Source organism: Cebus imitator, unplaced genomic scaffold (genome assembly GCF_001604975.1).
Source record: "Cebus imitator isolate Cc_AM_T3 unplaced genomic scaffold, Cebus_imitator-1.0 Scaffold40, whole genome shotgun sequence".
NCBI classification, from domain to species: Eukaryota; Metazoa; Chordata; class Mammalia; order Primates; family Cebidae; genus Cebus; species Cebus imitator.
In genome coordinates this window covers 6,448,061-6,461,381 of record NW_016107355.1, presented here as the reverse complement: position 1 = coordinate 6,461,381, position 13,321 = coordinate 6,448,061, and the positions used below count along the sequence as shown (strand labels likewise).

Genomic DNA, 13,321 nt, shown 5'->3' with positions numbered 1-13,321 from the left:
AGATTTGTAAGATCGTTAATTTTCATTTTATGTCATTCATTGAAAATGGAAATGTTCATTCTTTTTAACGTTTTCCTATTTCCTTTTGCCTAGCATTTGACTTTGGTGTTCTATAGTTCCATGACATCACTGTTTGCTGTTGTGTTAGAGAGAGAAGGAACCTCACCTGTGGCTCAGCTCACCCACATCCATTTCTCATTACGTGTTAACTGTCAGAGCTGATGTTACAGCTTTTACAGTTTAAAGCGTTCCCCTCGTCTCCAGTTCCTTTTTTCTTGTTTACATGTTTTTGGGCACTTTCCCTCATTCACCACCTTCCAGGGTTTCATAGAAAATAACTTGTTACAAAATCAGTTCAATTCTAATGTGGACATAGTGGCATGTTGATAATTAGACCCATATTAGGGGACACTGAACTTTAAATGGTTTGTTCTAAACTCTATACATCAAAAAAAACTTCAGCCCAGATCCCTCAAAGCCTGAGAAAATTTAATTTGCCTCTTAATGTTCCAAAACTCACTCTTGGAAAAATGCCTGTTGGAAAACAGGTGGGTCACGTGTGGGGGCTGTCTCCACAACACTCAGGATTCCAGTCAGAACCTAATCCTCATATCTATTGCCTACAAAAATAGACCAAGAATGTTGCTGCTCTTTTATAATCCTTTAAATATTTAACATTCAAGTTTCTTTGTCTTAAATTCAACCTCTTCCTAAAAGCGAAAAAGAAAACAACTCGTGGACTTGTGTTGAGATCCACCCGCTCACACATCCTGCACCACCCAGTGGCTTCATTCTGGCTTAACCGCAGAGGCAAGAAAGGGATCCCACCCACTCCCATGCCCACCTCAAGAAAAAAATAAAAATTTTTCTAAAAAAGAAAAGAAATCTACCTCAGTTGACAGGATTCCACCTTTAGGGTTTCTTCAACTTACTAAGTCTTACCTGTTGAGTGTAACTTTTGTAGCATCTTGCTTTTCAAAGCAAGCTAGTGAGGCATGACAGAGCAGAAGTCTGTAAATGTCCCTGTGATGGACCTCTTTCTAGCATGTTGCAGTTTTATTTTTAATAAATTGATAAGTGAAATGAATGTAAAGGTAATTGTGTACGTTTTAGACTATGACAATGAAAAATTAAAATGTAGCTTCCATACTTGTGCATAATTCCAAAGTATTTTATTTTTTATCAGTGTTAAATAGCTTTTTGTACAGGCTTCAATCCATTTTTCTGAAGTGTGCTGTTTTTTAATGAAAGTAACTATAATCTTTTCACATCCCATGGAACTGCCGTTTACACATTGCAACTTTTTAAACTTAACCATATTTTTCAAAATTAACTTCTTTTTTGGAGGGAAAAAAAAAAATCCCCAGCTTGCTAAATGATACTAAACTGTTGTTTGGGCTCTTGTAATTAGGTCCTGAGATTTTATAAAAATTTAGCCTGTAGCTTTTTAGGTTCTTCACTAGAGTTGGTTGTACATAAAAATACAGAATATAAAATGACCCCAAAATTCTTTTAAATGTCTGGATTTTTCCACTACTATGTACTTTTGAGAGTATTTTGTTCATGCATACTTTCGCTGTTAAAATGAAAATGTCTTCAGCTTCTCTTGGTAAATGTGAACAATTTGTTTTTTATTGTGCTTGGAGGAGAGGGTATTTTAATATAATTTTTGCCTAAATCAAGCTGTCCCCTCTGAATGTTAATTTTTAAATGTCAAAACATGATGAACCATATATGTTGAAAGCGAGATTGCAATATGCTTAAATTTAAGTGGCATTTCAAAAAAGAGAGAATTCTGGAATTTGTTATTTGAAGCTCCATGAGAGAAATTGATAGGACTTCGTTTTTGATCAGTTGGAATAGATACCAATGTCATTGTGTGGGAATTTTTTTAAAACTGTTTATTATTTTGATCCATTTTTCTGTGGCATTTGGTGCAATAAACCTTTTGAATTTATCTTGAACATTTTCCTGGTGCTACATGTGATTTGCTTGTTACATTTAATCAAATACAGAGGTCTCATTTCTAATAATTCATGCTGAAAACAAGCCAATTATATATGTTAGTGGTTTCAACCAGGGTGTTTTGGAAATGCAGGGACATTTTTGGTTAGCATAATGACAGGTTAGGATTACTGGCACAGAGAAGGTGGGAGCTCAGATGACAGGCAAAATGTCCTGCACCACGAGAGACAGCCCCACGGGATGAGGAACTGTCCCACCTCCTGTGTAACCCTTCAGTGTCCTGTTGGACATTTATGTGGCTAAGAAAGCCCATTTATAATGATCTGATAATTCTGCTGTACATAATACAATGTATTTTTAACATGATTTTAGTACATAATGCATTCTCCAGGAATGCAGCCATTGTATAAATTGAGGGAAGATTTTTACTTTGTAAGGTTTAGAATGTTAACAAGAAGTGGTCACTTGGTCTTTACCGAGAATTGACTTTTGGAAAACTATGTTACCAACAGCTATGGTACCCATGGAATTCGAGTCACCAATACAGCACTATCGGTCTTCATTCATAGCTACTGCATTCATGAAGACTCTGTATATGGATGCTTACTTCATCTGTCTACTTCATTGTATTTTCTAATCTAGTGCCCTAATAGTTATCGATTAAAGTAGTATTATAAATTACTTTTACATTTATTTTAAATTACAATAGGGTACTTATATTGGTTTGATATAAATTGAGTACATTTGTAAATTTTATTTTAGGGTAATAAAAGGGGCATTATAAAATATTTGCTCTGAAAAGGGACGATGTCCACTGATACGTCTGGTCTCAGGAAAAAATATGCCATTGAGTGCAACTGTTGGTCCCAACGTAAGCCATACTGAGTTATGTTATCTTAAAGACCATGGAGAAATTACAGTAGAGGTTTCAAAATCCTTTCTGATAAATGAAAATTTCAAGTATTTTTTCCAGAAGCTTATTTTTTTTTCCTTTTCCTGCATGCTCAGCTCCCCAAGGTTGGTTTCCCCACTGTGCACTTGGGTGAAACAGCTTTAAAACCATGCCATCTATAAAAGGATTTAAACACATGTGCACACCACAGTGCTTTTTAGATGCCTAGTGCCTGGACCGTTCTGTCAGGTGTTTTTTGTATGTTACCCTGATTTAATCCTCACAATGGATGAGAGGGAGGGATACTGTGATGGTTAGGTTTTTTGTTTGTTTTCTGTTTTAAGAGACAAGGTCTTTGTCACCGAGGCTGGAGTACAGTGGCATGATCATACCTCACAGTAACCTCAAACTTCTGGCCTCAAGTGATCCTCCTGTCTCAGCCTCCCAAGTACTTGGGACTACAGGCATGCACCAACACACCCAGATAATTCAAAAAAAAATTTTTTTTTTGTAGAGACAGGGTCTCACTCTGTTGCCCAGGCTGGTCTTGAACTATGGGACTTACAGGATCTTCCTGCCTCAGCTTCCCAAAGCATTGGGATTATAGGCATGAGCCACCAGGCCTAGCCTGTGATGGTTAATTTTATGTGTCAACTTGGCTAGGCTATAGTACTCTGATATTTGGTCAAACACCAATCTGGATGATGCTATGCAGGTATTTCTTATGTGAGTTAATATTTAAGTCATTAGACTTTGAATAAAAATGATTATCCTCCATAATGTGGTAGGCCACATTCAATCTGTTGAAGGCTTTAAGAGAAAGACTGACGTTCCCCCAGGAAGAGAGAATTCTGCCTGCAAACTGCCTTCAGGCTCGAGCTGCAGCATCAGTTCCTCCCAGGGTCTCTGCCCTGTTGGCCCACCCTGCTGCATTTGGATTTGCCAACTTCCACAATCACTGGAGCCAAAATAAAACATCTCTAAAGTTACTTTAAGCCTAAACACCTCTCCCAGCTCTTGTGTGCCTGTGCGTGCACACACACACACACACACACACCATTGGTTCTGTTTCTCTGGAAAACCCTGACTGATACAGGTACTTAGGAGATCAGCCCAATGATATGGCATGATAACCCAAAATAGAGTTGAATAGGATTAAAAAAATCATCATTCCAAGTTACAGGAAGTAGACTTTCAAGCAAATACCTTTAACATAATAAACCCTACCAATTTGAGAATTATCCCATAAAGGTTGACATAGATGTCACATAGTCTCTGAATATGTGTTAAAAAGAACTGAAAAACAGAAGCAACCCTCTGAGAAGGAAGAAGGTAACATTTTATTAAAAGTGGAGGAAAAGTCTGGGCACGGTGGCTCATGCCTGTAATCCCAGAACTTTGGGAGGCTGAGGCAGGTGGATCACCTGACCAGGAGTTCGAGACCAACCTGGCCAACATGGTCAAACCCTATCTCTACTACAAATATAAAAATTAGCTGGGCGTGGTTGCAGGCACCTGTAATCCCAGCTACTTTGGAGGCTGAGGCAGGAGAATCATTTGAACCTGGGAGGCGGAGGTTGCAGTGAACTGAAATCGTGCCATTGCACTCCAGCCTGGGTGACAGGACGAGACTCCGACTCAAAAAAGAAAAAAGCAGGGGCAGGTGGGGAGGAAAAGAGTTCCCTTCCTATAAAGATTCATCGCTACAGTTACATACTAATTCCTATAAGTTATGCCTCTCCCTCTTTTTTCTTGAGGATCTCAAACCATCAGTTATCCCTTTCCCTCTCCTTTAGGTTCTCAATTTACTTTTTTCTACTCAAAATATATATTTTTTAAATCCCCTTATATTAAGCCCTTCCTTCTCCTATGCCCCCTCTTTTTATCCTGTCTTTCCTTTATTGAGAGCTAAACGTTTTCTAGAGAGGTTTACTTGCCTTTCACTTCTTTGCTTCCTATTCATTCTCTACACACTGCCACCTGGCTCCCACTCCCCACCACCTCACAGAGATCTGAGGGTTCAGCCTCTATGTCCTTCCTTCCCACAATAACAAGTTTTTTTCCCACGTCTAGTCAGCACTGAGAGCTGTCGAAACAACCTTCCTTATGTCTCAAATGCATTACCTTTGCGCCTTTCTTTCTGCCTTACAACAATCCTTCCTGGTTCTCAATTGAGTTATCAAAATGCCTTCCAAACACACCACCTTTTCATAATCAAGCAGCTCTAATCAGTCCTCCCAGCTGATGCCTCCATCTTTCTAAAATGAAAATTTAACCGTCACTTCTTTATTTAAAGGTCAGCCTAGGCTGAGAGCCGTGGCTCACATCTGTAATCCCTACACTTTGGGAGGCCAAGGTGGGTGGATCACTTGAGGTCAGAGTGCATGGTTCTGATTCTTGCAGCATAAGAATGGAAAATGTGTTGGCATCTCAAGTAAGAATAGTAATGATAGCCACTCATTGGTAGCTATGTGTGAGGCATTGCGTTGGAGGCTTTTCACATGTGGTATTCATTATTTGCTCTTGAATATATAAGAGCACTTGTTCCAATTTATTTTCCCTGAAGAGGATTCATGTAAAAGAGGGATTGAGTATTTATTGAAGCATCCGCACAAACTCTGCAGGATAGCCCAAAAAATGAACTTGTGTGACAAGTATCTAATGTATCTCTGGAAATTTAGAAGAAAGCCTCATTGATAAAAAGAGAAATTATTTTGAATGATTCAGTATGTTGTTCATTTCTGGAATGGAAAAGCGTATGACCAAGTGCTCAACTTACTCTCATGAATAATGGGTTAAACCAGCCTCAGGTGCCTCTTGATGTGATGCTCTGAGCACAAAGCTACATCACTTATCTGGGATTCCTGACAAAAACACGTAACCTGAACCCACTCCTGAGGAAACATCACACAAGCCCATTTACATTCCTCAAAAATGTCCATGTTATAAAAGACCAGACTGAGGAACTCTTCCAAATTGAAGGAGACTGAAGAGATGTGATGACTAAATGTAATACATGGTCCTAGATTGAATCCTGGATCAGGATATAACAAAGGTTATCAGTTAATACCTTGTTGTTGCTGTTGTTATTATTTAAGACAGTCAGGCTCTGTGTCATGCAGGCTGGAGTGCAGTGACAAAATCATAGCTCACTGCAGACTTGAAGGTTTGTGCTCAAGCAAACCTCCCACCTCAGCCTCCTGAGTAGCTGGGATTACAGACATGTACCACCACACCTGCCTGATTTTTTATATTTTTCATAGAGACAGGTCACACTATGTTGCCCAGGTTGCTCTCAAACTCCTGGGCTCAAATGATCTTTCCACTTTAGCCTCCCAAAGTGCTGGGATTATAGGTGCAAACCACCACCATCTGCTATTTAAGAAAATACGACTATGAACTTTAGATTAGATAATAATACACTGTATCAATGTTAAATTTCCTGAATCTTATACATTGTACTGTGGTTGTGTGGGAGAGCATCCTTGTTCTTAGGAAATATACCCTGAAATATTTAGGAGTGAAGGGTTTAGCCTATAGACCATTTAATCCATAGGGTCTGTGCCTATAGTCCTAGCTACTCGGGAGGCCGAGGTGGGAGGATTGTTTGAGCCCAGGAGTTCAGGGCTCTGGTGCACTGTGGTTGTGCCCATTGAGTAGCCACTGCACTCCAGCCTGGGCAACATAGTGAGACCACCATATCTCTGAAAAAAAGACAAGAGAAGTTAGGGGGCATCATGTCTGCAATTTGACCTCAAATGGTGCAAGAGAGAGAGCAAGAAAGCAAACCCTAAAGCGAATGAAATGAACAACAGATGGGGCTGGGGAAAGAGTATATCAAGAGTTCTTTGTACTGTTGTTACAACTTGCTCTACAAATTTGAAATCAAAATAAGAAGTCTTTTAACAGACTTTCTTAATGCAAAAAATATCTCAACTGGATTTGGTGAATGATAGAGGCGTTTGGGATAATTTAATCCGTAATAGCTCTAATCTGACACAAAATTAGTTCAGTGACAGAAAGTAACTAATCCAAGCCCTCCTCCACATGCTGCAATAAATCACTTCATTTGGACCTATCCCAAAATTCAGACTACATAGAAATGTTATTTGTTGAACTCTTTCCTTTTTCAATACGAACTATTCCTAAGGTCAGCATCTACTGAGGCGGACAACTAAGTCTCCCTCCTCACAGAATGTCTCAAGTAGACATAATTACTTGCTAATGAATCAGATCTCTGGCAACAAAGGGTGAGTAATATTCTAGTGAGTTGGCAAGATTCTCCAAAAGAGCAAGAAGTCTTTCTATGTGTGGGGAACAGGAGTCTGAATGGGCCTGAGTGATTCTATTCCTTTTTCTATCATGAAAATTTGCTGCCAAACTCTATGGAGAAAACTGGACGCCTGCAAAGTTCATTGCGCTGTGGATTAGGCAGAAAGCTATTACTGGCAAATGGTTCGTACGCAGACCTCAGGAAATAGTTGTTGAGTATATACTTCCACATTATTTACTTAATTCTCCTCCTAACTCTGTAAAATATTCAGAACAGATACCAAAATTCCCATTTTACTTATAAAAACCCATACAGGGAGTTAGGCAGCTTGCCGACGATTCCATAAGTGGTTTAGCGGAAATCCTAGCATTCAAATGGGTATAAGTTTGCTCTGTGAACCAGTCTGTGAGGGTTTTGAGGGGAGTTACAGATTTACCTCCATTTCACAAACAATGCTTTCTCAGTTCTTGGAAATCACAGGGATGGCTGTTATCTCAAGGTCAAACTCAGTGATAAGAAATTCTGAGGATGCAACCTCTTGTTTTAACTATAAAAGGGGAATGATGCCCACTTACCCACTGAATAAACCTCACTGTGGCAATCCAATATGGATTACAAAATGCTTCGATGGTTTAAAAGAAGCTATCAAACTTAGTATTACTATGAAAAACCCCTCCCCAGTTTATATGTTAAAGCAGGCTGTCATTTTCTATAACGATTTAGAAAAGCAAAAAAATTGTACCTTTTCCTTTTTTGGTAGCTTCGGCAGCTTAGACAGCTCGGAAGTTCTTGGCGTTAGTGACTTACTCTGCCTAACAAGAGTAGCCCATTTGGAATCTCTCCGATCAGTGTCCTCAAAATCACTCATATGCCAGGCAAAAGAGGCACGACTGTGTTTTCCTTGCATATCCAGGACATGAGGTTTTGGTTGCCTGGAAAAGGAACACATTGATTGGTTCTCAAACGGTAAAGACCTAGAAACAAGGCCACCAGTTTTCAGATCATTGAGATTTGTCTGTTTTCCTAGTAATTTAAGGTGATTCTAGCCATGTGACTTAGAAAAGCAGAAGACGTGACCCCATTCCGTGAAGTTTCTGGACTCTGGCCACTCTACATCAGTAGACTGCTAGAGATCCAAAGAACTACCCCCAAGAGGGACACTCATCTAGGAAGCTTGTTGATGAAGGCACTACTGTACCATGACGGCCCTATGTCGCTTCAGAGCCTAGCCTGGAAGATGCTGTGAAGTTGAAGATGATATGCTAAGGCTGAGACATCATGAGACCCATGTGATCTCCTGAAGGACATGGCCTGCCCATTTTGAGGTCTCATGGGCATTCAGGAAAACACCAGCTTTTCTAGTCCAAGCTCTGGCTTTGGACTGCATTTTAGAGGAAAGATCTAGGCTTCCTCTTGCCCTGGTGAGATCCTTGGCTAATTTCTAACAGCCCTAAAATAGAACATTATCTCAGCCCTGCCTTTCCATTATCAAAGGCTGGCTCTGGGGAACAGACAGAAACAGAATTGTAAGGGTTGGGATTTGCCAACTCGTTTGGAAAGCTGTCGTTGCTTAGAGAGCCTCTTGAGACTTCTTATTCACCATCTCTCAACCTGGGCTGCAAGAGCCCCTTAGGGACTGCAAAGTTCTCGTTCTAGAATCTGAGTCTGTGTTTCCAAGGTCTTGGACCGTGATTTGTGGGAGATTTGCATCACTCTTCACTCATTCAAGAATCTACAGGCATTTTCTATATGGCTGGCACAGTACAAGGCACCATGAGGACCGATAGTAATAAGACAAAGTCGCTGGTGTCATAGAGTTTATACACCTGTGGGGGAGACAACACACAGATAAGTGAAACACTTGGGAGGTTCTAGGTAGAAAAATAAAGGCAGATGAGGAGTAGAAAGTCTTGGGCATGTTGTTTTCATGAGGTTAGACAGGACAGGAAGAGGTAATGTGTGAGCAGAGAGCTCAGTGAAGCAAGAGTGTGACAATTCTCACAGCATACAGGGGTCAGGCAGTTCCTTCCTGCTCCTGAGAATCACAGAATCCCTGTGCTGGGAGCAAAGTGATCATGGGTGCCTCCAGCAGACCCTCCCCTGACATCCCATCATCCTAGAAGAAAGTCCGAACTCCTCAGCGTAGCATACAGGGGAGTTTGTTGTTGCCGATTGAGTTTTACCTGCTTTATTTAATTAATTGATTTATTTAGAGACAGAGTCTCACTCTGTCGCCCAGGCTGGAGTGCAATGGCACGATCTCAGCTCACTGCAACCTCTGCCTCCTTGGTTCAAGCAATTTACCCACCTCAGCCTCCAAAGTAGCTGGGATTACAAGCGTCTGCCACCATGTCTGGCTAATTTTTGTATTTTTAGTAAAGATGGGGTTTCACCATGGTAGCCAGGCTGGTCTTGAACCCCTGACCTCAAGTGATCCCCCTGCCTCGGCCTCCCAAAGTGCTGGGATTACAGATATGAGCCATCACGCCTGGCCTGATTTCTTTTGTGGAAAGTATTATAATTTTTTTTTTTTTTTTTTGAGGCAGAGTCTCACTCTGTCACTCAGGCTAGAGTAAATAGCTGGGGTTACAGGCACTTGGCTAATTGTGTGTGTGTGTGTGTGAGTTCTGACTGACTCTGGCTTAAGCAGGATTCCATTTTAACTCAGTGAAAGCAATAAGTTTTTAATTTGGTGGAAATGACCAAATGACAACACTCCTCTCTACCCATGGAAGCTGGATTTTAGCTGTAGCCTGGTGAAAATATTAGCCAAGGAATTACCCAGGACCTCTGGATTCAAGCCTTATCTTCATCCTGCCCTAGCTTGAATGTTCTATTGGTGGAGATAGCTGTTTCTATTTCAGGTCGAGTTTGAAGAAAATAATTTAAATGAAAAATTGCTCAAAAACAAGTAAGTAAAGATTAAGCTGCATGTATACTTTATAAAATTTTAATATCTTTTAAAGGCTATGTGTCGACATGGTGCTTCTAAAATTGAATCGGTTGTTCTAGAACATTTTTTGTGTTTATGTAAAACTCTTAAGTAAATCTAAGAGGTTCTTGTTTTAACATGTAGGCTAAATTAAAAACTTGTGGAAAATGCAATTATATTCTGTCATATAATTCAGCTCAAACTTTTAAACATTCTCTTTAGAAAAACAGGAAGAAGTCAGTGCATGGTAAATTATGGTTTGGATCTGATGTGTATGTTGACATGAGAGATTGAATTTCTGTTCCTTAAAATTTTCTGTCCAATATCAACTGTGATTTCATATTGCATTGAGTGCTATTGAGCTAAACATATTTAGATCTTTTTCCAAAGGTCTTATTTTCTGATACTCCACTGATAACTTAGTGCAACTTTCAAGATTACTAAGTACACCAAGAGGAGATCTAGTAATATTAAATTTTTCATCTTAACAAAAAGGGAAAGTCAGAAAAACAGATGTTTTCTCAGGGAAACAATGATAGAATTAGCAGACAAGGATGTGAAATGGGACTTATCGATGTTCTCCGTGTGTTTGAGAAGACAGAGCGAAGCATAAGCATGGTAAGAAAAATAAAAAATAAAACCTGCCAGGCGCGGTGGCTCATGCCTGTAATCCCAGCACTTTGGGAGGCTGAGGTGGGCAGATCACTGAGGTCAGGAGTTCGAGACCAGCCTGTTTTTTTTTTTTTTTTTTTTTTGTATTTTTAGTAGAGATGAGATTTAACCATATTGGTGAAGCTAGTCTCAAACTCCTGAACTCATGATCTGCCCACTTTGGTCTCCTGAGGGCTGGGATTACAGTTGTGAGCCACCATACCCGGCCAGAATATTCTTGAATTCCTAGCTCAGCAGTCTCTCTCCCTACAAATTCAGTGCTCCTGAAAAGGCCCAGAGTGTATCTGTTTCATCATTGGCTCGCCAGTGCCATTACCCTGCCTGACATGTAACTGACACTCAACTAATCTTGGAGAATGGAAGACGAGGGAAGGACAAAGAAGATCAGAACTGAGTGATGAGATGCCTGCTCCCTCCCACTCCCTTCACCTCCACCTGCTCTACAGCCTCTATCCCCTCCCTGCAGGGAGCTATGGAGGACCAGATACCTGCGGTTCAGTTTAACTGAGTTTTGTTATTTACAAGTACAGATTAATAGCTAGAAATAATTTCAAGAAAGTTTAAATGGCAGGATAGTGATGGTGAGAATGTAAGCAACAGATATTGCTTACAGTTCATATTAGCTTGATTAACGATGCATGGGAAAACCATTTCACGCAAATGTCACCTTTTCTTTACCATGTTATACAAGTAACTATATAGAAGTGTTTAGAAAAGAAAAATCCTTGCCCATCTTTAGTCTTCACTTAAGTGCTAAAATATTTAATAACCTTGTAGTTTAAATTCAGTATCTCCTAGGTCCCTGAAATTGGGATCACCAGAAGCAATAGAAAGTTAGAAATTAGATGTAGTTCAAAGATATTAAAGGTTTTACAAATATACTGGCCACATCAACTATGGGCATTTACCCACACTATATTGAACTTTCAGATGGGCCCCAGTGTCTAAAGAGACAAACCAAGGAGGAGAAGGTTTGACTCCAGATGGGTCATGAGTGCCAGGCCTGGGTGATGGTCCGGTGTCAGGGGCACACACAAAATAGCATCAAACACACGCGTGCCCCACAACAAACACCACCACCAGCACACATTTTTAGTGCAACGTTCTTACTACTTAATTATTACAATAAATAGGCCCCTTAGGGTCACATGCTTTTCTTTCTTTGAAACAATCTGAAGCTTATAGAAAAGTTGGAAGCACAATGCCAAATCTTCTTTTCCCGAACCAGTTATAAGTGTATTGTTGACAGGAGACCCCTCATCCCCAAGTACTTCAGTGTGCAATTCCCACAAACAAGGACATTCTACAGAACCTCAACATAACTGTCAAAAGCAGAGAAAATTGAAAAATTAATATTTTATATTACTACCATCGAATCCTCAGACACCATTTGAGTTTGGCCAGGCATCCCAATAATGCCCATTTTGCAAAAGGATCTCGTTCAGAATCACATGTTACATTTAGTTTTTATGTCTCCTTCAATCTGGAACCATTTCTCAGTCTTCCTGTGACTTTCACATAGCCTTGATACTTTTGAAGAATCCAGGCCAGTTATTTTGTAGATGTCTGTCAATTTGGGTCTCTTATGTTTCCTCTGGGTTAGATTCGGGTTATGCATCTTTGGTCAGGAATCACACAGAATAACCATAGTTTTGAGTTGTCCCATTACTGATGACATTCACTTAGGTCATTTGCTTAAAATACTATCTACCAGAATTCTCCTTTATACCATCACATTTCTTGTTATTAGTTTCTAGAAAAACACTTTGAAATTATGTAAAAATCTCATCCCATATCAAATGTTTTATTTGTTTAAGTTGATTTATTTCAGTATGGGCTTACAGTTTCCTGCCTTATCCAATAAGTAATAATCCATCACGAACATTTTCATTTTGATGCTCAAGATATCCCAGATTTGGCTAGTAGAAGCCCCTTCAATCTGCCTTCTGTGTCCTTTTGACATGTCCCTGTCATTCTTCATAAACTTCCTTATGTCTTGGCACAAAAGATGTTCCATGGTCATCTTTTCCCACATCAGCTCTGGAATAATCCATTTTGTGAAGGAACTTGAAGGTGGGGCCTGGTGGGAGATGATCGGATTACAGGAGTGGTTTCTAATCATTTAGCACCATCCCCCTAGCACTGTCTCATGACAGAGTTCTCACAAGATCTAGTTGTTTGAAAGTGTGGAGTCCATACTCAGTGGCTCAGGCCTGTAATCCCAGCACTTTGGGAGGCCAAGGCAGGCAGATCACCAGAGGTCAGGAGTTCCAGAGCAGCCTGTTGGACATAAGTAAAACCCATCTCTACTAAATATACAAACATAACTAACTGGACATGGTGATGCATGACTGTAATCTCACCTACTTGAGAGGCTGAGCCACAAGAACTGCTTCAATCTGGGAGGTGGAGATTGCAGTGAGCCAAGATCATGCCACTGCACTCCAGCCTGGGTGACAGAGTGAGACTCAAAGAAAAGAAAAGAAAAGAAAAGAAAGAAAAGAAAAAAAAAGAAAAGAAAAGAAAAGAAAAGAAAAGAAAAGAAAAGAAAAGAAAAGAAAAGAAAGAAAAGAAAAGAGAAAGAAAG

General features: G+C 40.0%; 1 protein-coding gene and 1 non-coding gene across 3 annotated transcripts in view; both read right to left on the bottom strand.

Annotated features, from left to right (window-relative positions):
* CUNH4orf45 (chromosome unknown C4orf45 homolog) overlaps positions 1-13,321 on the bottom strand; it is a 140,487-nt gene that overhangs the window by 5,034 nt on the left and 122,132 nt on the right. For both annotated transcript variants that reach the window (XM_037737597.1, XM_037737599.1), the window contains one exon: positions 7,873-8,062. In XM_037737597.1, coding sequence (XP_037593525.1) covers positions 7,873-8,062 — 190 coding nt within the window. The remainder of the gene's footprint in view (positions 1-7,872; positions 8,063-13,321) is intronic.
* LOC119470791 lies at positions 2,963-3,040 on the bottom strand. Its single transcript, XR_005199755.1, has one exon. It is a non-coding gene; the product is annotated as a small nucleolar RNA SNORD55/SNORD39 (small nucleolar RNA).